This window comes from Salmo salar, chromosome ssa14 (genome assembly GCF_905237065.1).
Source record: "Salmo salar chromosome ssa14, Ssal_v3.1, whole genome shotgun sequence".
Taxonomy (NCBI): Eukaryota; Metazoa; Chordata; class Actinopteri; order Salmoniformes; family Salmonidae; genus Salmo; species Salmo salar.
The window spans coordinates 42,569,865-42,595,723 of NC_059455.1; the positions used below are offsets into that span (position 1 = coordinate 42,569,865).

Genomic DNA, 25,859 nt, shown 5'->3' on the forward strand with positions numbered 1-25,859 from the left:
TCTGGGCTGCGTCCTAATAATCTCACCTATCAGACTCCAGCCACTCTGGGCTGCGTCCTAATACTCTCACCTATCAGACTCCAGCCACTCTGCAGAGGTGATGGGTTGGGTCCTAAACCTCTCAGAGGACTTGCGGTTGTCTCCTGGGGTGATGTACCGCCGCGGCCTCCTTACCGCACCACGCTCCCGATCAGCGCTCCCAGCAGCCGGATCTACTTCCACAGCAGTTAGCTCTACTTTAGTCAGCTCCCTTTTAGGGTCGTGATTAGGGATCGATATAGAGACGACGGCAACATAAAAGGAGAATAATATTGAGAGAGCAAACGGCAAGGGCAGTTCGATATTGATGATGCGTTTAGTACGTCTTCCACAGCAATCCAGGTTAGAGCACGATCACACCACCAAAATATTATCGGTCCCAAAAAAATCTGAGATTTTGTCAGCAGCCCACTTGTGTTTGAATCCTCACACAGCACAACATGCAGCAACAAACCACTCATGTTTGCTCAACAGGCTGACAGAATGTCCAAGCAGGTGGCTAAACAAATAATAAGTTATGCCTCAAACAGGCCTAGATCTCTTGATATCACGTTTGACTATGCAATACACTGCCCTAAAATGAACACAAGCTCAAACACCTCAAGCCTCATAATAGGATGATGGTCTACATTAGTGTTAGGTAATTAACCACATCAAACAGATTAAAGAGTCAGTAGCTAGCCAGTGGTAGCCATGCTGTTCCACCTACAGCTCTGGCTTCCTGTTGGCGTTCTCCAGGTACGAGTGTCGGAGCTGGGCCACAGAGACCCTGGTGTCCAGGGCTCCCACCTCCTCGTTGGGCAGCACCCCCATCGCCACCCCTCCCTCCCTGGCCAGCTGGGCTGCTGTCTCTCTGCTGGCTGCTGTCCTCTCCATGCTCCTGTAGGCAGCCGGGCGCTGGCTCACGCCGATGTCGGACATGGAGCGTGTGCGGACCTTGGGTTTGGGGGGCCTGCGCGGCCCAGCTGGCTCCATGCTGCTGGGTTTGGCCTGGGGGAGGTAGGCGCCACTCTGGAGGTAGACGGCTGAGTCACTGCCTCTCTGTTGCCCAGGCTGACTCTGGCTCTGCTGGCGGAGGGGCTGCTGTCTGGGCTGGATGTGGGAAGAGATCTCCATGGGCCTGGCTGGACCTGTCTCCTCTGTGTCCTGGATGTGCCTGGACAAGTGCTGATGTTGCTGCTCGTCCATGTCCTGAGGCCTAGTCTCCAACTCTTTTGAGTCCGCCTGACTGGTTCTCCCCCCCACGATGCCATAGCTCTCCCACTCTGTGCCAGTTGAGGTGGCAGAGTGGTCCTGGCGGCTGCCTGGGACCCGCTGGGGCTCCCCTCTCTGGGGGTCGTCCACGCTCTTCTCCCTGCGGCGGATCTCAGAGGGCAGCACGGCCTTCCTGCTCTTTAGCAGACCCTCAGTGAGGACCTCTCTCAGCGCCGGCCTGCCCTCCCTGTGGGTCTCCCTCTGGGTCGTGTAGATGTGGTCGGCACTGACCTTCCTCCTCGGGGGCACCACCTCCACCACCGTGGGGTCCATGGGGGTCCACTGGTGGGTACCGTGGTGGCCCAAGGCAGGGTCTGATGTGTGGGTGTGTGGTACTGAGGCGTGGTGGTCTGGGACGTGGATGTAGGCAGGCTGGGAGGGCTGAGAGGGGGCAGTATTTTGATAGGTGACAGGGTCAGAGCTGTGACCACGCTGGGACAGGTGGTGAGCTGCGATGGTGTGAGCCCGATCACGCTGTCTGTTCACTCGGGGCTCTGGAGCCAGAACCCGCTCTGCTGGGACCATTTTGACACCACTGTCATCTTTTAACATTCTCTCTCTTACTCTGGTTCTTAAAGGGGGAAGGATGGATGAACTAACTTCAGATCTCAAAGGCTATTAAACAGACACCCAAAAAACTATAGTCAGTGCCCTTGTTGTTCCAAATGTCACCTTATTCACTTCATAGTGCCCTATGGGCCCTGGACAAAAGTAGCGCATTATATAGGGAATAGGGTTCCATTTGAGATGCACACCAAGTCAACTATAAATGTGATCAAATCAAGTGATTATTAATTTAAGAATGACATTAATCTAGGGTCAACAAACAGGGATATATAAAGACAGCAGTAGATTGTCATGGGACAAACAACATCCATCTGACTGACAGAATGGTTTCACAAGTTCAGGTAGTGACATCACGCTCCATGTTGTAGTTCAATACTAATCCTTGCTGCGTCATCTCTAGCTCACTAATTTCTCTTGGCCAAAGTGTGAGCAAGCCTAAACTATTTTTATCTGTGACCCCTTGCTCCCAGTAGCCAAAGGTCATGTTAAGCTGTGTCCCAAATGGCACCCTATATAGTACAATACATTTGACCAGGGCGCTGGTCGCACCAAATAGGAAATAGGATGCCATTTGGGATTTATCCTTAATCTCCTCGTACACCACTAAGCCAACCCTAATTGATGGGCTGCTGCTTCATTTGTCATGGAAGGAGTTTAAACAGTATACACGCTACACAGAGACAGCACGTCTCCATTTTGACCTAACATTTAACCTAGCGTTACTGGGAAGATAAGTCCACACATACAGTCATGGCCAAAAGTTTGGAGAATGACACAAATATTAATTTCCACAAAGTTTGCTGCTTCAGTGTCTTTAGATATTTTTGTCAGATGTTACTATGGAATACTGAAGTATAATTACAAGCATTTCATAAGTGTCAAAGGCTTTTATTGACAATTACATGAAGTTGATGCAAAGAGTCAATATTTGCAGTGTTGACCCTTCTTTTTCAAGACCTCTGCAATCCGCCCTGGCATGCTGTCAATTAACTTCTGGCCCAAATCCTGACTAATGGCAGGCCATTCTTGCATAATCAATGCTTGGAGTTTCTCAGAATTTGTGGCGTTTTGTTTGTCCACCTGCCTCTTCATTATTGACCAAGTTCTCAATGGGATTAAGGTCTGGGGAGTTTCCTGGCCATGGACCCAAAACATCAATGTTTTGTTCCGAGCCACTTAGTTATCACTTTTGCCTTATGGCAAGGTGCTCCATCATGCTGGAAAAGGCATTGTTCGTCACCAAACTGTTCCTGGATGGTTGGGAGAAGTTGCTTTCTGAGGATGTGTTGGTACCATTCTTTATTCATGGCTGTGTTCTTAGGCAAAATTGTGAGAGAGCCCACTCCCTTGGCTGAGAAGCAACCCCACACATGGTCTCAGGATGCTTTACTGTTGGCATGACACAGGACTGATGGTAGCGCTCACCTTGTCTTCTCCTGACAAGCTATTTTCCAGATGCCCCAAACAATCGGAAAGGGGATTCATCAGAGAAAATGACTTTACCCCAGTTCTCAGCAGTCCAATCCCTGTACCTTTTGCAGGATATCAGTCTGTCCCTAATGGTTTTCCTGGAGAAAAGTGGCTTCTTTGCTGCCCTTCTTGATACCAGGCCATCCTCCAAAAGTCTTCGCCTCACTGTGCGTGCAGATGCACTCACACCTGCCTGCTGCCATTCCTGAGCAAGCTCTGTACTGGTGGTGCCCTGATCCCGCAGCTGAATCAACTTTAGGAGATGGTCCTGGCGCTTGCTGGACTTTCTTGGGCGCCCTGAAGCCTTCTTCACAACAATTGAACCGCTCTCCTTGAAGTTCTTGATGATCCGATAAATGGTTGATTTAGGTGCAATCTTACTGGCAGCAATATCCTTGCCTGTGAAGCCCTTTTTGTGCAAAGCAATGATGACAGCACATGTTTCCTTGCAGGTAACCATGCTTGACAGAGGAAGAACAATGATTCCAAGCACCACCCTCCTTTTGAAGCTTCCAGTCTGTTATTCGAACTCAATCAGCATGACAGAGTGATCTCCAGCCTTGTCCTCGTCAACACTCACACCTGTGTTAACGAGAGTGTCACTGACATGATGTCAGCTGGTTCTTTTGTGGCAGGGCTGAAATGCGTTTTGGGGATTCAGTTCATTTGCATGGCAAAGAGGGACTTTGCAATTCATCTGATCACTCTTCATAACATTCTGGAGTATATGCAAATTGCCATCATACAAACTGAGGCAGCAGACTTGTGAAAATTAATATTTGTGTCATTCTCAAAACTTTTGGCCACGACTTTACAGTAGCCATTTTGACCTAACACTTAACCTAGTGTTACTGGGAAGATAAGTCCACACATACAGTAGCCTGAATGCCGGTCTGGCAGTTCTATTATGCCAACAATCCTTGTCCATCACGGTCATGTTTGGCTTGACAAACAATAACAGCGATGGAGTTGGCAAGAGCACAAACAGATGTAGGGTCAAGCTATGCTACATAAGCTGCACTGCATAGATGCTATGTTGGTTTGAAGTGATAGCCACTTATACACCTGTTGGAAAGCTGCACATAGCTGGAACCAAATCAAATCTAAATGTTATTTGTCACATACGTCGTTATCAACATGTGTAGACTAACAGTGAAATGCTCACTTACAGGGCCTTTTCCAACAATGCAAAGTCAAAGATAAGATACAAATACACACACACACACACACACACACACACACACACACACACACACACACGCTCGCCTCCAGCACACAGGCACTGTTGGGGCAAGTGACTCTGCATTTACAATGGCTAGCCCCAAGTCGTTATATATTTTAAAACATTATTGTGCATTTTGCTATTTGCCTTATGACTCCTGCATACTTTGTTGACTACAAACTTTCTTTACCTAACCTTGGGACAGACTGTTTGTTCCCACACTTGGGACTTTGACTCTATTGGTTACACAGACTTTTGGCCTCCCGTCCTATTCTAACCACCTCTCGCGGCTTTGTATTTATGTTACCTGATGAAATTGCTGTACAATATGATCTCGTTGCCATCTGATGCACATTTAGATGTCATAAAATCAACACTGCAGAGCTCTCCCTGTCCTCTGCCGTGCCTTGATTGTATTACTGTTGATGATATCTGGAAATGTGCATGTACACCCTGGCCCATCTACTGTTGCTAGCCCCAATTCGGACTTGTGCTCTGATATCTGCTTCACTGATTTCTGCTCTCGTAAAAGCCTGGGTTTTCTGCATGTTAACACTAGAAGCTTATTACCTAAAATGGATCAATTGAAAGTGTGGGTTCACAGCTCCAATCCAGATGTGTTGGTCATTACTGAGACGTGGTTAAGGAAGAATGTTTTGAAGACGGATGTTAACCTTTCTGGTTATAAGTTTTTCGGCAAGCCAGATCTTCCAAAGGTGGGGGAGTGGCAATCTTTACCAAGGATCACCTTCAGTGCTCGGTTGTCTCCACCCAAACAATTTGATTTGCTGGTTTTAAGTATTAAACTTTCAAATAGCTCTTTGTTGACTGTTGCTGGGTGCTATCGTCCTCCATCAGCACCGGCCTGTACCCTACCTGCCTTAAGCTCTCTCCTGGCCCCTTACACCAAGTCTGAATTTGTCCTGCTAGGTGACCTAAACTGGGACATGCTTAAATCACCTGACCAAGTCCTAAAGCTCCCTAAATCTTTCTCAGATTATTACAAATCCCACAAGGTAAAGGCTACGCAGAAAAGGCTACTCTCCTCGATGTTATCCTCACAAATAATCCTGATAGGTATCAGTCTGGTGTTTTCTGTAATGATCACTGTTTTACAGCCTGTGTTCGTAATGGCGGCTCAGTGAAATGACCTGTCTTGATTTGTTATAGACGCTTGTTAATTTAAAAAAATTTTTTTTTAACTTTCATGATCAAGCCTTCCTTCATGACCTGACCTCTGTAAAATGGTATAGAATCAGCTTGATCCCCTCTGTCGAAGACACTTGGACCTTCTTTTGGTATATTTTCAGTGGTATTGTTAACAAACACACCCCCATAAAGAAAATGAGAATTAATAAACAGGTTCGGCCCCTGGTTCGACCGTGATTTTGCAGAGTTACTCCACCTCAAGAATTGCATTTGGTGAAAGACTTGGCACACGCATATTCAAGCTGACTGGCTATCATTCAGGCAAATGAGAAATAAGTGCACTCAGGCTGTCCGGAAGGCCAAAGTTAGTTACTTTAAGGAGCAGTTCTCTCTCTTTGTGTCTAACCCCAAGAAGTTGGTTAAAGACCTGGAGAATAAACCCTCCACCTCACAGCTGCTCATGTCCCTTAAAGTTGATGTGGTTGTTACTGACAAGAAGCACATAGCTGAGCTCTTTAATCACCACTTCATTAAGTCAGGATTCCTATTTGACTCGGTCATGCCCCCTTGTCCATCCAACATTTCCTCATCTCCCAAATGAAATCAAAGTTTATTTGTCATGTGCGCCGAATACAACAGGTGTAGACCTTACAGTGAAATGCTTACTTACAGGCTCTAACCAACAGTGCAAAAAGGTATTAGGTGAACAATAGGTAAGTAAAAAAAAAATAAAACAACAGTAAAAAAGACTATATACAGTAGCGAGACTATAACAGTAGCGAGGCTATATACAGGTACCGGTTACTCGGGCTGATTGAGGTAGAATGTACATGTAGATATGGTTAAAGTGACTATGCATATATGATAAACAGAGAGTAGCAGTAGCGTAAAAGAGGGGTTGGCAGGTGGTGGGTGGTGGGACACAGTGCAGATAGCCGGGTTGGCCAAAGTGCGGGGGCACTGGTTGGTCGGGCCAATTGAGGTAGTATGTACATGAATGTATAGTTAAAGTGACAATGCATATATGATAAACAGAGTAGCAGCAGCGTAAAAGAGGGGTTTGGGGGGGCACACACAATGCAAATAGTCCGGGTAGCCATTTGATTACAGGTTCAGGAGTCTTATGGCTTGGGGTTGAAAACTGTCGAGAAGCCTTTTTGTCCTAGACTTGGCACTCCGGTACCGCTTGCCATGCGATAGTAGAGAGAACAGTCTATGACTGGGGTGGCTGGGGTCTTTGACAATTTTTAGGGCCTTCCTCTGACACCGCCTGGTATAGAGGTCCTGGATGGCAGGCAGCTTAGCCCCAGTGATGTACTGGGCCGTACGCACTACCCTCTGTAGTGCCTTGCGGTCAGAGGCCGAGAAATTGCCATACCAGGCAGTGACGCAACCCGTCAGGATGCTCTCGATGTTGCAGCTGTAGAACCTTTTGAGGATCTGAGGACCCATGCCAGATCTTTTTAGTTTCCTGAGGGGGAATCGGCTTTGTCGTACCCTCTTCACAACTGTCTTGGTGTGTTTGGACCATTCTAGTTTTTTGGTGATGTGGACACCAAGGAACTTGAAGCTCTCAACCTGCTCCACTACAGCCCCGTCGATGAGAATGGGGGCGTGCTCGGTCTTCCTTTTCCTGTAGTTCACAATCATCTCCTTAGTCTTGGTTACATTGAGGGATAGGTTGTTATTCTGGCACCACCCGGCGAGGTCTCTGACCTCCTCCCTATAGGCTGTCTCGTTGTTGTCGGTGATCAGGCCTAACAGTGTTGTGTCGTCTGAAAACTTGATGGTGTTGGAGTCGTGCCTGGCCTTGTAGTCATGGGTGAACAGGGAGTACAGGAGGGAACTGAGCACGCACCCCTGGGGAGCTCCAGTGTTGAGGATCAGTGTGGCAGATGTGTTCCTACCTAACCTCACCACCTGGGGGCGGCCCGTCAGGTAGTCCAGGTTCCAGTTGCAGAGGGTGTTTCGTCTCAGGATCCTTAGCTTAGTGATGACCTTTGAGAGTACTATGGTGTGGAACGCTGAGCTGTAGTCAATGAATAGCATTCTCACGTAGGTGTTCCTTTTGTCCAGGTGGGAAAGGGCAGTGTGGAGTGCAATAGAGATTGCATCATCTGTGGATCTGTTTGGGCGGTATGCAAATTGTAGTGGGACTAGGGTTTCTGGGATAATGGTGTTGATGTGAGCCATTACCAGCCTTTCAAAGCACTTCATGGCTACGGCCGTGAGTGCTACAGGTCTGTAGTCATTTAGGCAGGTTGCCTTCGTGTTCTTGGGCACAGGGACTATGGTGGTCTGCTTGAAACATGTTGGTCTGCTTGAAACATGTTGGTATTACAGACAATCAGGGACATGTTGAAAATGTCAGTGAAAACACCTGCCAGTTGGTCAGCACACGCCCTGGTAATCCGTCTGGCCCCGCAGCCTTGTGTATGTTGACCTGTTTAAAGGTCTTACTCACGTCTGCTACAGAGAGCGTGATCACACAGTGGTCCGGAACAGCTGATGCTCTCACACATGCCTCAGTATTGCTTGCCTCGAAGCGAGCATAGAAGTGATTTAGCTCGTCTGGTAGGCTCGTGTCACTGGGCAGCTCGTGGCTGTGCTTCCCTTCGTAGTCTGTAATAGTTAAGACGAGCGTCGGAGCCGGTGTAGTATGAATCTTAGAAAGGGTGGGATTGAATTGTACTAATGCAACTATCCCCGATGCTTCTCGCTCTTTACCCCTGCCCCACAACAAAGTTTCACCCTGCAGGCAGTCACTTAGTCTGGGGTGCTAAAGGAGCTCTTGAAACTTGACCGCAAAAAGAAACATCTGGGTCAGATGGTTTAGACCCTTTCTTCTTTAAGGTTGCTGAACCTTAAGTTAAATCTAGACTTAGTTTCCTCTTTCATCCCAGCTGCCAAACTAACCCTGATTCAGATGGCCATCCTACCCATGCTAGATTACGGAGACATATGGACACAAATATTTACACGTTAAGTTCGCTGAAAATAAACGCAGTTGACAGTGAGAGGATGTTTCTTTTGTGTAGTGACGTGAGGAATAAATACACCGTGAATAACGATAACAATAAGTAAAAATAAAATGGCTATATACAGGGAGTACCAGTACCGAGTCGATGTGCAGGGGTATGAGGTAATTGATGTAGCAACTGTATGTAGATATACTGCAGGTAGGGGTAAAGTGTCTGTGTGTATGTTTGGGTGCCAGTGTGTGTGCAAGAGAGTCAGTACAAGAGTTACTGCAAAAAAGGGTCAATGCAGGTAGTCCGGGTAGCCAGTTGATTAGCTATTTGGCAGTCTTGTTTAGCAGTCTGATGGCTTGGGGGTAGAAGCTGTTCAGGGTCCTGTTGATTCCAGACTTGGTGCACTGGCACCGCTTGCTGTGCGGTAGCAGAGAGAACAGTCTATTGCTTGGGTGGCTGGAGTCTTTGACCATTTTTGGGCCTTCCTCTGACACTGCCTGATATAGAGGTCCTGGATGGCAGGGAGCTTGGCCCCAGTGATGTACTGGGTGGTACTGACCACCCTCTGTGGGGCCTTGCGGTCGGGTGCCTTGCAGTTGCCGTACTATACGGAGCCCATGCCAAATCTTTTCAGGCTTCTGAGGGGGAAGAGGTGTGGACCATGTTGGACCATGTTTATTCCTTAGTAATGTGGATACCGATTAACTTGAAGCTCTTGACCCTCTCCACTACAGCCCCATTGATGTGGATATGGGGGCATGTATCCTGTAGTCCACAATCAGCTCCTTTGTCTTGCTGACATTGAGGGAGATGTGGCACCACACTAACAGGTCTTTGACCTCTTCCCTATAGGTTCTCATCATCGTCGGTGATCAGTCCTACCGTTGTCGGTAGCAAACTTGATGGTAGTGTTGAAATCGTGCTCGGCCTCGCAGTCGTGTGTGAACAGGGAATACAGGAGTGGACTAAGCACACACCACTGAGGGGCCCCCATGTTGGTGGTCAGCGTGGTGGATATGTTGTGGCCTACCCTCACCGCCTTGGGCACAGCCCGTCAAGAAGTCCAGGATTCAGTTGCAGAGGGAGATGTTTAGTCGCAGGGTCCTGAGCTTTGAGGGGACTATGGTGTTGAATGCCGAGTTGTAGTCAATCTACAGCATTCTTACATACAGTTGAAGTCGGAAGTTTACATACACTTAGGTTGGAGTCATTGAAACTCGTTTTTCAACCACCACACATTTCTTGTTAACAAACTTTAGTTTTGGCAAGTCGGTTAGGACATTTACTTTGTGGATGGCACAAGTAATTTTCCCAACAATTGTTTGCAGACAGATTATTTCACTTATTATTCACTGTATCACAATTCCAGTGGGTCAGAAGTTTACATACACTAACCGGCTGACTACACCGCTCGCGTCGCGTGCACAAGCGTTGCAAAATAAATGTAGAAATCTATATTATTCAATTATTGCACCCACACTGCTCGTGCCAACGAGCGTCTGCGTTGCCAAGGGCTAAAATAGAAGTCAGTTCTATTGCTGACGCAGATCGCGCTGCAAGTCCTGCCTCTCCCATCTCCTCATTGGTTTATAAAAGCAGGTACCCATCTCCTCATTGGTTATACCCACGTGGGTGACTGAAAGACGAAATAGGTCGGTGGCGGTAATGCACGTAATTTATTAAAGTTGCCAATTGGAATATAAAGTCCGGAGATGAAAAAGCCTCTAAGGAGGAGAGATGACTAGAAATGATTCAGTTGACCATTTTATGTTTGGATTAATTGGTAGAGTAGAGAGTAGAGGACCTTGTGCATTTCAGGTAAAATATCAACTCAATGTTTATAGACGCGGACAAATTAGCTAGCAACAACAAGCTAGCTAAATAGGACAAATTAGCTAGCAAGTGCAAGCAAGCTAGCTAAATTACCATTAAGGTTTAATGCTTTTCGACCTGTCCCCGAATTAATGTAGTCGGTTCAGAGTTTGTTTTGATATTTTAACCTGCGTGTCATGATCGCGTTTGGCGTGGGTGGACAAAACAAATTTATGCACGATTGCGCACGCACGCAGCCGGTTTGGGTTCCGTGTAAGTTGTCTGTGCCTTTAAACAGCTTGGAAAATTCCAGAAAATTATGTCTTGTCTTTAGAAGCTTCTGATAGGCTAATTGACATCATTTGAGTCAATTGGAGGTGTACCTGTGGATGTATTTCAAGGCCCACCTTCAAACTCAGTGCTACTTTGCTTGACATCATGGGAAAATCTAAAGAAATCAGCCAAGACCTCAGAAAGAAAGTGTAAAACCTCCACAAGTCTGGTTCATCCTTGGGAGCAATTTCCAAACGCCTAAAGGTACCACGTTCATCTGTACAAACAATAGTACACAAGTATAAACACCATGGGACCACACAGCCGTCATACCGCTCAGGAAGGTGACGCGTTCTGTCTCCAAGAGATGAACGTACTTTGGTGCGAAAAGTGCAAATCAATCCCAGAACAACAGCAAAGGACCTTGTGAAGCTGCTGGAGAAAACCGGTACAAAAGTATCTATATCCACAGTAAAACGAGTCCTATATCGACAACCTGAAAGGTCACTCAGCGAGGAAGAAGCCACTGCTCCAAAACCGCCACAAAAAAAGCCAGGTTTGCAACTGCACATGGGGACAAAGATCGTACTTTTTGGAGAAATGTCCTCTGGTCTGATGTAACAAAAATAGAACTGTTTGGCAATAATTACCATTGTTATGTTTGGAGAAAAAAGGAGGAGGCTTGCATGCCGAAGAACACCATCCCAACCGTGAAGCACAGGGGTGGCAGCATCATGTTGTGGGGTTGCTCTGCTGCAGGAGGGACTGGTGCGCTTCACAACATAGATGACATAAGGAAGGAAAATGATGTGGATATATTGAAGCAACATCTCAAGACATCAGTCAGGACGTTAAAGCTTGGTCGCAAATGGGTCTTCCAAATGGACAATGACCCCAAGCATACTTCCAAAGTTGTGGAAAAATGTCCCAAGGACAACAAAGTCAAGGTATTGGAGTGGCCATCACAAAGCCCTGACCTCAATCCCATAGAATTTTTGTGGGCAGAACTGAAAAGCGTGTGCGAGCAAGGAGGCCTACAAACCTGACTCAGTTACACCAGCTCTGTCAGAAGGAATGGGCCAAAATTCACCCAACTTATTGTGGGAAGCTTGTGGAAGGCTACCCGAAACGTTTGACCCAAGTTAAACAATTTAAAGGCAATGCTACCAAATACTAATTTAGTGTATGTAAACTTCTGACCCACTGGGAATGTGATGAAAGAAATAAAAGCTGAAATAAATCATTCTCTCTACTATTATTCTGACATTTTACATTCTTAAAATAAAGTGGTGATCCTAACTGACCTAAGACAGGGAATTTTTACAAGGATTAAATGTCAGGAATTGTGAAAAACGGAGTTTAAATGTATTTGTCTAAGGTGTATGTAAACTTCCGACTTCAACTGTAGGTATGATTTTTGTACAGGTAGGTGAGGTCAGTGTGGAGTGCAATAGAGATTGCATCATCTGTGGATCTGTTGGGGCGGTATGGAAATTGGGAGTGGGTCCAGGGTGTCTGGGATGATGGTGTTGATGTGCACCATGACCAGCCTTTCAAACCATTTCATTGCTATAGATGTGAGTGCTACAGGGCGATAGTCTTTTAGACAGGTTACCTTGGCGTTCTTGGGCATGGACACTATGGTGGTCTTCTTGAAACAAGTGGTATTACCGGATAGGTTGAAAATGCCAGTGAGGACACTTGCCAGCTGGTCATCGCATGCTCGGAGTACGCATCCTGGATTTCCGTCAGGCCCTAAGGCCTTACAAATGTTAACCTGTTTGAAGGTCTTACTCACATTGTCTACGAAGAGCGAGATCTCACAGTCATCAGGAACAGCTGGTGCTCTCATGCATGGTTCAGTGGTGCTTGCCTCAAAGCGAGCATAGAAGGCATTTAGCTCATCTGGTACGCTTGCGTCGCTGGGCACCTTGTGGCTGGGATTTCCTTTATAATCCGTGATGGCTTGCAAGCCCTGCCACATCCAGCGAGCGCCAGAACTGGCGTAGTAGGATTAGATCTTAGTCCTGTATTGATGCATTGCCTATTTGATGGCTCGGAGGAGGTCGTAGCGGGATTTCTTATAAGCGTCCGGATTAGTGTCCCGCTTCTTGAAAACATCAGCTCTAGCCTTTAGCCCAATGCGAATGTTGCCTGTAATCCTCGGCTTCTGGCTGGGGTATGTACGTACAGTCACTGTGGGGACGACGTCGTCGATGCACTTATTAATGAAGCCGGTGACTAAATTCATCAATGTTATCGGATGAATCCCGGAACATATTCCAGTCTGTGCTAGCGAAACAGTCCTGTAGCTTAGCATCCGCTTCATCAGACCACTTCTGTATTGAGCATGTCACTGGTACTTCCTGTTCGAGTTTTTACTTGTAAGCAGGAGGATAGAGTTATGGCTTGATTTGCCAAAGGGAGGACGATAGAGGGCCTTGCATACATTTGTGTGTGGAGTAAAAATAGATGAAAACTCTCCCCTTGCAAATGAAGTGTGTCAAACAGACTGAAAAGTGACCCAGCCTGTGTCTCAAACAGCACCCTATGCAATACATAGGGACTATGTGGCTGCCATCTATCTGGGGCTGCGATTTGTGACGCAGCCCCAGATTTTAATATCTGATAATAAATTCAAGCAAACCGTCAAGCTTTACGGTCCACTCCAGATAGCTTTATACAGGCTTGGTGCAGGGCCTCAGTGGGCTGGGCTCAGTAGACCATCACTCTCTTGTCTATACTCCTCAAAGTAAGGCTGGCCTGACCATGGGCCCTTCTCAGACAACAGCCCTGCCTTCAGCTGGCCAGCCATGCAGTGTATGTGGGCCAAGCTCTGCTCCAGAAATATACCACCCCTAGCCTAGCTAACCCTTTCCTGAACACAAGGGCACTAGTCACCATTGTCATCACGTCGTCCCCCACAAATGATGCAGATGTTCTTACATATGTTGAGTGTTGACAGTGTTTGCAACATGTGTACCACATTTTGTTACAATATAAATATCCTTGACTGATTTATATGCATTTATGTGCCAGACCACACCCACATTGTTTATTGGTCAATAGGGGCCATGTTATTTTAGGTACTAGTCTGGAAAATATTGCGTTGAGGGTCCTTTGTCCATTGACGCCACATAACACGTTTTGTATCGGTCCTTCGGTGCCAGAGGAGTAGAGTTAAGTGTTTTTCACAAAATTACAAATTACGGAAAATCCATCATGGTGGACTTTATGGGTCCCCGAGGCAAGAGAGGGACATACGTACCACATTTCATGAATTTAGGTCAAACTGTGTGAGGGGTGTGACCTTTCAAAGTTAGCTTTTTCAATCGTTATAGCGCCACCATCTGGCCAATCATTGTATTTTTTAGTAAATGCCGTATCGCTATGGCAAGAGACACCATTCACCCAAGTTTCGTCAAAATCGGACTGGTGCTGTCTGAGATATTACCTGTGACGAACGGACAGAGAAAGATTAACGGTCTCCTCCCCGATTTCATTGTGGGGGACAATTACTCAAGTGTGACCAAAACATTCACTTGTGGCAGTTGTATGCAACAACCAGGTTAACGATTCCCTGATAAGCAGGTTTGATGACATTTGAAAGATAACGTCGTAAGACATTTTACAAAAAAATCGAAGTGGATGAAGCCTGCAAAATGTTGATTACAAGTTAAGCACCTGTTAACTTGGAGATTACAAAATGAATAGGGGAATGATAAGACAGACAGACAGACAGACAGACAGACAGACAGACAGACAGACAGACAGACAGACAGACAGACAGACAGACAGACAGACAGACAGACAGACAGACAGACAGACAGACAGACAGACAGACAGACAGACAGACAGACAGACGGGTTAGGCAGGTGTTTTGGGTTCTACAGGTCAGACAGACACCCATACCGTACACAGACCTGGGGTCAAATACTATTTGAAAAATTGTTTGATTGCACTTGCCTGTTACACTGAATCCAATAGAAAAGTCTTGAAAGTGCAAACCACGCCTACCTGGGAATCCAGGCAGGCTAAAGCAAACATGGAAAGTATCTGAAAGGTTTCAAAAAGCATTTGAATCCAGGTCTGCCCATACAATATGTTCCTACTACAGTACCTGGATGGCCAGCTGATAAGAGACTCAGAGGCAGCATCACCTTCTGAGTCTGTCTGGAGAGACCAGTCACTCTGAGACAAGGCTGCCAGGCTACAGGAAAAGACAGACTGGGCCATTAGAACAACTACAGGTACCTGCCAAAATAAAGGAAACACTTGAGTAAATGAGGAATACAAAGCATATTGAAAGCAGGTGCTTCCACACGCACACGTGTGGTTCCAAAGTTAATTAAGCAATTAACATCCCAGTTGCCCATTATATTGGCTACCAAGAAGTGATCTAAGTGACTTTGAAAGAGGGGTTTCAAAGGGACATAGGGGGTTTAAAGAGTGTGTGTGTGTGTGTGTGTGTGTGTGTGTGTGTGTGTGTGTGTGTGTGTGTCAGTCACCAGATCTCAATTGAACACTAATGGAAGATTGCGGAGCGGCTCCTGAGACAGAGCTTTACATCACCATCAACAAAACACCAAATGATGGAATTTCTCTTGGAAGAGTTCCACACACTTGTAGAATCTATTTTGGCGTCACATGGTGACCCAATGGCCTATTAAGAAACATTGTTGGTGTTTATTTTATTTGGACACTAACTAATGAGGAATTATTTTATTAATTCCTCAACTGATTTACTGTCGGCTAACTAAGTACTGAGGTTCCTGCCGTTAACCTGTTTAACTGTAACTAAGTACTGAGGTTCCTGCCGTTGTCCTGTTTAACAGTAACTAAGTACTGAGGTTCCTGCCGTTGTCCTGTTTAACAGTAACTAAGTACTGAGGTTCCTGCCGTTAACCTGTTTAACAGTAACTAAGTACTGAGGTTCCTGCCGTTAACCTGTTTAACAGTAACTAAGTACTGAGGTTCCTGCCGTTAACCTGTTTAACAGTAACTAAGTACTGAGGTTCCTGCCGTTAACCTGTTTAACAGTAACTAAGTACTGAGGTTCCTGCCGTTAACCTGTTTAACAGTAACTAAGTACTGAGGTTCCTGCCGTTAACCTGTTTAACTTCTCGTATTAATGTTATGGTTAAAGTCTGACGCAACACTGGGCCAGGGACACACTGATAATGTATCTCTGATTCTGTAGCAGCTGATGTTGTGTCCTCCTCGCAGCCTTTCGGGCCGGTGTTTACAGAACATTTGATACTGTCGGATTAGAATTTAAAGGGCTTATCTCCAAAAGGCACATTAGACATTTTCTCTGCTTCTGTGCTGGAGGTGTCTCCCTGTTGCAACTTGTGTTAAACTAGATTGATTTATGATTGACTTTATCTGTGACTGCTCTTCTCTTAAATTCAGCTGAAAAAGCCCTTTTAAACCTGTCTAGCTATAATAAGTACATAGTAGGCCCAGCTACATAGATATACTGGGTGTCAGCAACAGCATCACATCCTGAGTCTGTCTGGAGAGACCAGTGGGTCTGAGACAAGGTTGCCAGGCTACAGGACAATACATAGTATTTTGTGTGCCATTAGACTGTGCCATTAACCCTATACAATAATAGAGCAGGACATAATGGGCCTGCATAGTGTTTCAGACAGGTTAAAGATCATTTAGCCAGGCCTAGAACCGCTAGACCTAGCAAGTGTAGCGATAGCAGTAGGCTGGCCAAATGGTTTCGTAACAGGCTATAGTATCTGAAACGTGTGCTCTCTCCCCCTCTTTCTCTGGTCTGGCCTCAGGTCTGCCTCACAGGGTAAGCTGTGAAACCCAACCCACTGAACAACCCCCCCGTAATAGATAGTCCCCTCTACCCCCTCCCAAACCCACCCAGTACCCCCTCTAAGGGCCCTGATGAGATACCCAGGCAGGCAGAGTACCTCCTCTATGAAACCAGAGCAGTGCTTAGTGTGATAGAACACTGTGACCACAGTCTGGATACAGCCCCTAATGGCATAATTAACACACTGTTACCAAGGGCAACAACATACAGCAACTAATCCTTAAAGTGGTCAGTTAATGCTGAAAGCAACCCGAGTTGATACAGAGATCAAACATATTTGAGAGTGCGTTATTATAATGGCCATGACCTAATCTGAACTCCTATAAAACATTAGTGAAGACCTGAAGGTTTAAGCCTGACAAAACAGCAGGAGCATTAATTAGTGTGTCTATTTTTGGTATTTTATTAGGATCCCCAATTGCTGTTTCTAAAGTAGCAGATACTCTTCCTGGGGTCCACACAAAACATGAAACATGACATAAATCACAACATTAATAGACAAGAACAGCTCAAGGACAGAACTAAATCATTGTTTTCTTTTAAAGGCACACAGAGCTACATATTAATACATACACAAACTATCTAGGTGAAATAGGAGAGAGACGTTGTGCCGCGAGGTGTTGCTTCATCTGTTTTTTGAAACCAGGTTTGCTTTTCATTTGAGCAATACGAGTTCCACGCAATAATGTCTCTTTATAATACTGAACACTTTCTTGATTTTGTTCTGGATTTGAGGACTGTCTGTATTTCAGGAGTTTGTTCTTTGTACCAGCAACTTATTGGATGTGCATAGAGTACATTTGAAACTTGATACATTGATCAAACTCAATGGAGACAGAGTGCATTATAATAGCAAAGCTGATTTGAACTCACCCATGTCTGCTGAGGACGGCCTGAGCCTGCTGTTCGATGAACAGGTCCCCGGGGGAGATGCCGTAGGGCAGGGGGGCTCGGCGTGCTGTCAGGGGGGAGCTGGGGACGGCATCCACACTGCAAGACTCCCTGGATGAGGCCCTGGATGAAGGGGGGCTGAGATGCTGCTCCAGAGGGCTGGTCTGGGGAAGGGTCTGTTGGGGTTGGGTATGGAGGGTATCCTGTGGCCTACTGCTGGCTCCTCTGGGCCCGCCTGCCATTGTCCTCTCCTGGGCCAGCCGATAGTTCTCCAGATTCATCATCCTCTCCCGCTCTGAGAAGGTGCTGGCCCTCTCCCGGGTGGGTGGAGGGGCCTGGGTATGGGCAGAGCCGTGGCCTGGTGCAGGAGCTTGGCCAGCCTCAGCAGGGTGAGTCTGCATGTAGACCTGGCCCAGTCTGGAGCTGTAGGGAGCCCTGCAAGAACTCTCCCTCCCTCCTCTTCCCTCCTCCACCTCCTCTCTATCTCTCCTACGCTCGGTGACTGCTGGGGCCCCTCTGTCGGAGACGTCATACTCTCTACGTGAGCGCGAGTAACGGGGGGAGTAGTCCATGTTGATCTCCTGATCCAGGTCGATGCCGTAACGCTCAGAGAGTTGGCGACGGCGCTCGGCTTTGTAGCGGGCGATCCGTTCAGCCTTGGAGCTGAGGCTGGCTGGGTCCACTGGGCCGCCAGAGATGGATAGGACAGGCTCTGTGTGGGGGTGGGCGGCTGGTCCAGGCTGGTCCCCCGGTCTGCCCCTGGTCCTGGACTGTCTGTCTGGGGAAGACGCCTGCATCTGTGGGATCTCCATGTCTTCTCTGCTGTAACGTCTCACTGTGGAACCGGAGGGAGTCAAACACACAGTAAGGATGTGTCCCAAATGACACCACCGCCTATATAGTGCCCAAGTTATGACCAGAGCCGTATCAATTTCAAATCTGGACCTCGAAGCCAGTTCCACTGCGTTTTTTTTTTCTTCATTTGTTCCCCTCTAATCAGGGACTGATTCAGACCTGGGACACCAGGTGGGTGCAATTAATTATCCTCTCTGGGCTAGGCGGGACGAATTCGTCCCACCTACGTAACAGCCACTTGCAGCCTGTGGCGCGATTTTCAAAACCTTAAAAATCCTATTACTTCAATTTCTCAAACATATGACTATTTTACAGCTATTTAAAGACAAGACTCTCGTTAATCTAACCACACTGTCCGATTTCAAAAAGGCTTTACAACGAAAGCAAAACATTAGATTATGTCAGCAGAGTACCAAGCCAGAAATAATCAGACACCCATTTTTCAAGCCAGCATATAATGTCACCAAAACCCAGAAGACAGCTAAATGCAGCACTCACCTTTGATGATCTTCATCAGATGACAACCCTAGGACATTATGTTATACAATACATGCATGTTTTGTTCAATCAAGTTCATATTTATATCAAAAACCAGCTTTTTACATTAGCATGTGACGTTCAGAACTAGCATACCCCCCGCAAACTTCCGGGGAATTCGCTAACATTTTACTAAATTACTCACGATAAACGTTCACAAAAAGCATAACAATTATTTTAAGAATTATAGATACAGACCTCCTCTATGCACTCGATATGTCCGATTTTAAAATAGCTTTTTGGTGAAAGCACATTTTGCAATATTCTAAGTACATAGCCCAGGCATCACGGGCTCGCTATTTAAACACCCGGCAAGTTTAGCACTCACCATAATCATATTTACTATTATAAAAGTTTGATTACCTTTTGTTGTCTTCGTCAGAATGCACTCCCAGGACGTCTACTTCAATAACAAATGTTGGTTTGGTCCAAAATAATCCATCGTTATATCCGAATAGCGCCGTTTTGTTCGTGCGTTCCAGACACTATCCGAAATGGTAAAGAAGTGTCGCGCGCATGGCGCAATTCGTGACAATAAAATTCTAAATATTCCATTACCGTACTTCGAAGCATGTCAACCGCTGTTTAAAATCAATTTTTACGCCATTTTTCTCGTAGAAAAGCGATAATATTCCGACAGGGAATCTCCTTTTCGGCAAACAGAGGAAAAAAAATCACAAAGGCGGGGCGGTCGGGTCACGCGCATAAGCCCAGAGTCCCTTGATCGGCCACTTGAGAAAGGCGATAATGTGTTTCAGCCTGGGGCTGGAATGACGACATTCTGTTTTTTCCCGGGCTCTGAGAGCCTATGGAAGACGTGGGAAGTGTCACGTTAGAGCAGAGATCCTTAGTAAAAGATAGAGATGGAAAAGAAGTTCAAGAAATGGTCAGACAGGCCACTTCCTGTAAAGGAATCTCTCAGGTTTTGACCTGCCATTTGAGTTCTGTTATACTCACAGACACCATTCAAACAGTTTTAGAAACTTTAGGGTGTTTTCTATCCATATGTAATAAGTATATGCATATTCTAGTTACTGGGTAGGAGTGGTAACCAGATTAAATCGGGTATGTTTTTTATCCAGCCGTGTCAATACTGCCCCCTAGCCCTAACAGGATTTATCAGGTAGAACAGAAAAGCAGCAGGCTCCCGACCAGGCTCCGGGTAAGAGTTGGATACCCGTGATATAGGGAATAGGGTGGCATTTGGAACGCAACCTAAATCATATGAACACAATGTCTCAAACATGGCATGACACGATGAGTTGGCAAGAGAGCAGAAACAGGTTGTCACCCAAACGTCGTCAGCATACATACCCATGATTGGCTCACAGCGGTCTGAAGCCCGGGTGTATCGTGGCAGGTCCTCCTCCAGGATACGGTTGACCACCAGGCTGACACAGCTGGGCGTCAGGGCAGGAGGAACGTCACTCTCTATACCCTCCAGACGCCTGGCTATCCTCTCCTTCCTGCTTCATACCAGACAGGTGCATACAGAGATTACTGTGTTATCACATACTGAAACAGTTTATTTATTTAACCTTTATTTTAGCAGGGAGTCCCATTCAGACCAAGGTCTATTTTGCAAGGGAGCCCTGCATCTCAACAATTGCACAATGAAGGTAGCATAGGAGAGTAGTAAATACACCAATAAACACTAAATACAAATCATGAAAAACCACATTCCTCTAAAGGAAATCCCAGTTGGAAGATTCCTGGATTCAGAAAGGAATAAACAGGACATCCAGAAATCTTCAAATCAGAATTTCTGGAAAACCTAGGAATTTTAACTAAATTTTGTCACCCTACTGTAGTACCAACATGAAACGGTCTGAGGTAACTATGACAGTGGATGAGAACTGAAGGATGTATGGAAACGGTCTGAGGTAACTATGACAGTGGATGAGAACTGAAAGGCTGTATGGAAACGGTCTGAGGTAACTATGACAGTGGATGAGAACTGAAAGGCTGTATGGAAACGGTCTGAGTAATATAAGTGGATGAGAACTGAAGGATGTATGGAAACGTGAGAAGGGAGAGAAGAAAGGCTGTATGGAAACGGTCTGAGGTAACTATGACAGTGGATGAGAACTGAAGGATGTATGGAAACGGTCTGAGGTAACTATGAGAGTGGATGAGAACTGAAGGATGTATGGAAACTGTCTGAGGTAACTATGACAGTGGATGAGAACTGAAGGATGTATGGAAACGGTCTGAGGTAACTATGACAGTGGATGAGAACTGAAGGATGTATGGAAACGGTCTGAGGTAACTATGACAGTGGATGAGAACTGAAAGGATGTATGGAAACGGAGGGACAGAGGGAGGGTTGTCATTGTCAAGGGTTCCGAATCGACAAATGCAAACATACCTGTTCATTTCCAAATCAATAGAGACAACACTTTCAAAATGTTTCTTTAATTCTGAAACTGGGAAAGAAAAAAAAGAAAAAATTACAAAACATGAAAGCATGACAGTAACATGTTAGACTCTTATTCCTATTTTAAAGACTGAATCCCAAATAGCACCCTATTCCCTATCTAGTGCACTACTTTGGACCAGAGCCCTATGGGTCCTGTTCAGAAGTAGTGCCAAGGGAATAAGGTGCCATTACGATGCAGTCTGTGTTCGGGACGCAACTCACCTTTGGGAAGGACTGCCAGAAGATTGGCATCGATATCAGTAGCACTCCTTACCAGCGCAGTCTTGTCCCTGAATGAAAAGTCGTTCTGAAAGCTGAAAGTTCAGATGAATCTAGCATCATATTATGAGACTTGCTATTCAAGATGTACATTGTCTTCAGAAAGTATTCAGACCCCTTGACTTTTTCTACATTTTGTTACGTTACAGCCTTATTCTAAAATTGATTAAATTGTTCCCCCCCCTCAACCTACACACAATACCCCATAATGACAAAGCAAAAACAGGTTTTTAGAAATGTTTGCTAATTTATTTATTTTTTAAAACGGAAATATCACAATTATTCAGACCCTTTACTCAGTACTTTGTTGAAGCACCTTTGGCAGCGATTACAGCATTGAGTCTTCTTGGGTATGACGCTACAAGCTTGGTACATCTGTATTTGGGGAGTTCCTCCAATTGTTCTCTGCAGAGCCTCTCAAGCTCTGTCAGGTTGGATGGGGAGCGACGCTGCACAGCCATTTTCAGGTCTCTCCAGAGATGTTCGATCGGGTTCAAGTCCAGGCTCTGGCTGGGCCACTAAAAGGACATTCAAAGACTTGTCCCGAAGCCACTTCTGCATTTTCTTGGCTGTGCTTAGGGTCATTATCCTGTTGGTGAACCTTTGCCCCATTCTGAGGTCCTGAGCGCTCTGGAGCAGGTTATCACACTAGACAGTCCTTTAGGTGCCTTTTGGCAACTCCAAGCGGGCTGTCATGTGCCTTTTACTGAGGAGTGAATTCCGTCTGGCCGCTCTACCATAAAGGCCTGATTGGTGGAGTGCTGCTGAGATGGTTGTCCTTCTGGAAGGTTCTCCCATCTCCACAGAACTCTAGAGCTCTGTCAGATTGACCATCAGGTTCTTGGTCACCTCCCTGACCAAGGCCCCTTCTCCCCCGATTGCTCAGTTTGGCCGGGTGGCCAGCTCTAGGAAGAGTCTTGGTGGTTCCAAACTTCTTACATTTAAGATTGGAGGCAACTGTGTTCTTGGAGACCTTCAATGCTGCAGAAATGTTTTGGTACCCTTCCCCAGATCTGTGCCTCGAAACAATCCTGTCTCGGAGCTCTACGGACAATTCCTTCGACCTCACGGCTTGGTTTTTTCTCTGACATCTACTGGTTATCTGTGGGACCTTATGTAGACAGGTTTGTGCCTTTCCAAATCATGTCCAATCAATTGAATTTACCACAGGTGGACTCCAATCAAGTTGTAGAAACATCAAGGATGATCAGTGGAAACAGGATGCACCTGAGCTCAATTTTGAGTCTCATAGCAGAGGGTCTGAATACTTATGTAAATAAGGTTTATTTGTATTTTTATGTTCTCTTTGTCATTATGGGGTAGTGTGTGTAGATTGAAGAATTGTTTTTATTGAATCCATTTTAGAATAATGCTGTAAAGTAACAAAACGTGGAAAAAGTCAACTGGTCTGAATACATTCTGAAGGCACTGTATATACATGTACGATGTATTCCAGTGTTTAGTAAGGTACCAACACACATTCATACAGGATACATCTCACATAATGGACATCAGATTACTCTAAAGTCAGACATGTCATTGTCTCAGACAGGCTCCTGCCCCTATAGGTTGTTCTATCTCCTGTTTCTGTCATGTGAGGCAGCTTGATATACAAGTACACCTCTTGGACAGGACGCTAGCCTATCGCAGGATGCTGGCCTGTTGCAGGACGCTAGCCTGTCGCAGGACCACAATCTATCTTAATGTGGAGTGTCAAGCAGAGAGGAATAAGGTTCCATTTTTTAGAGTCTTCGGTACAACTCAAAATGAGATGGAATGTCCAACCTTCCAATCTCAGGGCTGACACCAACCACAAGGCCACTGAGTTGGTGACAGTAATAAACCATTTGAAGGTTGTGAAGGCAACAGCATGTCTACTACTATTACTATATTCACTGCCTTTAAAAAAGGGTCTATCTGCAGTTGCTACATACATTTTTGGACTTATAAATTAATGATATAGTGTACACTCATGGATTCTCAAAGAATATAACTTACAAATGCCTCATGTGCTTAGTTCAACTGCCGTACCCCATCAGAGTAAAAATGTTGTTCTACTCCAATGTTTGCAAACAACCACAATGTAAACATATGAGCCTTAAAACATGGTCAAAACTATAATTGTAATATCATGGATGGTTAGTCTTTGCATCCATAGCTCTGTCTATACATTTGAGAGTGGTTCCATTTCTCCAGACCCATCCCTTAGCTTTATACCGAACCAGTAGTGGGACGACCGCTTTGTTATCGTTTCAACTGCAGATTGTCCCTTTAAGGGAATAAACATCTTGTCAGTCCCCATATATATATATATATATATATAATCTTAAGGCACAGATGTTGGACACTTAGCTGGTATAATTCAAACCGGGTTAGTAGAAATTTCCCGGCTACTAGTGCAGATGGCTAGTGCCCAAAATTCATCCCATACAGCCAAGGAGCTTCAGTTACAGGAGTATGTTAATTCCATCAGGATAGAAAGAGACTACTGGATATGGCAAACAAAGCAATCCTAATAGAGGAATTACTGTTCTTCTGTTCTTACATTTGAACAAAGCATCTTAGGATAAGCTGCTCCAAGCATGTCCAGCTTTTAATGCTTACGAGGCAAGAAAGACGAGTCTTAAACCAGTCTGAAGAACCTACCATTATCCTTATCTACCCCTTTTCCTGATGATATGGCAGATACAATAGTCGCGTCTCAAATGGCACCCTATTCCCTACAGTGCACAATTTCTTATCAGGGCCCAGACGACCATATCTAGGCTGCATTTCAGTTTTTTTTTTTTTACAGTTTAGAAAAGTACAGACTCTGAGCTTAAAACATGGGGAAGTTATGTTGCTTTGAAAGTTGATAAACGTGAGTAGAGCATGACACATGAGAAGTGCACATAAAATTGTTTCCCGCACCTTAGAGCTTCGGTTGGCAGTGAGGTTGAAGTGCAGAGTTTGACTGGAGCTTCAGTTCCAAAGCCTGGAGAGAAACAGAGAGGAAAAGTCCATACTATCAAGAATGTGCCAATTGATAATGGACAAAAAACTGGAATCCACCATGTTTAAAAATGATGAACTCTTCCACTGAAATCTGTCCATCATAATCTAAAATGGAAACATTTTAGGGAATTACACACTTTAGATAACCAGCACTAGACTCCAGGCTAAATAAGGCATTCACTCCTGAAATCAACAATAACCCTGGGAAAAGAAGAGGGAAACTGTTGTTTTTTTTCAAGAGTCTAATAGCATTAGTCAAGAGCTGTGAAAGTAAAGCTACACTACATGTCCAAAAGTAATTAGTGATTTTAGATATTTCAGCGACGCCCATTGCTGACAGGTGAATAAAATCGAGCACACAGCCATGTAATATCTATAGACAAACATTGGCAGTAGAATGGAAGAGAACTGAAGAGCTCAGTGACTTTCAACGTGGCACCGTCATATGATGCCACCTTTCTAACAAGTCAATTGGTCAAATTTCTGCCCTGCTAAAGCTGCAACGTCAGCACAGTAACTGTTCGTCGGGAGCTTCATGAAATGGGTTTCCATGGCCGAGCAGCGGCACACAAGCCTAAGATCACCATGTGCAATGCAAGCATCGGCTGGAGTGGTGTAAAGCTCGCGCCATTGGATTCTGGAGCAGTGGAAATGCGTTCTCTGGAGTGATAAATCATGCTTCGCCATCTGGCAGTCTGACGGACGAATCTGGGTTTGGCAGATGCCAGGAGAACGCTACCTGCCTGAATGCATAGCGCCAACTGTAAAGTTTGGTGGAGGAATAATGTTCTGTTTTTCATGGTTCGGGCCCCTTAGTTCCACTGAAGGGAAATCTTAACACTATGGCATACAATGACATTGTCGATGATTCCGTGCTTCAACTTTGTGGCAACAGTTTGGGGAAGGCCCTTCCCTGTTTCAGCATGACAATACCCCCGTGCACAATGTGAGGTCCATACAGAAATGGTTTGTCGAGATCGGGGTTTAAGAACTTTACTGGCCTGCACACAGCCCAGGCCTATTCGCCTAATTTTTTATTTATTTTATTTAACTAGGCAAGTCAGTTAAGAACAAATTCTTATTTACAATGACGGCCTACCCCGGCCAAACCCTAACCCGGATGACGCTGGGCCAATTGTATGCTGCCCTATGGAACTCCCAATCACTGCCGGTTGTGATACAGCCTGGAATCGAACCAGGGTCTGTAGTGATGCCTCTAGCACTGAGATGCAGTGCCTTAGACCGCTGCGCCACTCGGGAGCCCACATCAGTACCGGACCTCACTAATGC

The 25,859-nt window shown here is 45.6% G+C and overlaps 1 protein-coding gene across 22 annotated transcripts in view; it reads right to left on the reverse strand.

The window, feature by feature from the left end:
• The window catches only part of LOC106569572 (supervillin), a 93,074-nt gene that overhangs the window by 44,776 nt on the left and 22,439 nt on the right, over positions 1 to 25,859 (reverse strand). For 16 of the 22 annotated variants that reach the window (XR_006758831.1, XR_006758830.1, XR_006758828.1 and 13 more), the window contains exons 2-9: positions 24,486 to 24,549; positions 21,519 to 21,610; positions 21,246 to 21,303; positions 20,192 to 20,346; positions 17,468 to 18,320; positions 14,879 to 14,968; positions 749 to 1,864; positions 71 to 250 (exon numbers count right to left, since the gene is read on the reverse strand). Coding sequence is in view for 18 of the 22 variants with exons in the window: in XM_045694411.1 (XP_045550367.1) it covers positions 71 to 250; positions 749 to 1,864; positions 14,879 to 14,968; positions 17,468 to 18,320; positions 20,192 to 20,346; positions 21,246 to 21,303; positions 21,519 to 21,610; positions 24,486 to 24,549 (2,608 nt within the window). In the remaining 4 variants the exon portion in view is untranslated. The remainder of the gene's footprint in view (positions 1 to 70; positions 251 to 748; positions 1,865 to 14,878; positions 14,969 to 17,467; positions 18,321 to 20,191; positions 20,347 to 21,245; positions 21,304 to 21,518; positions 21,611 to 24,485; positions 24,550 to 25,859) is intronic. The other 6 variants (XM_045694419.1, XM_045694408.1, XM_045694425.1 and 3 more) reach the window with 4 other exon arrangements.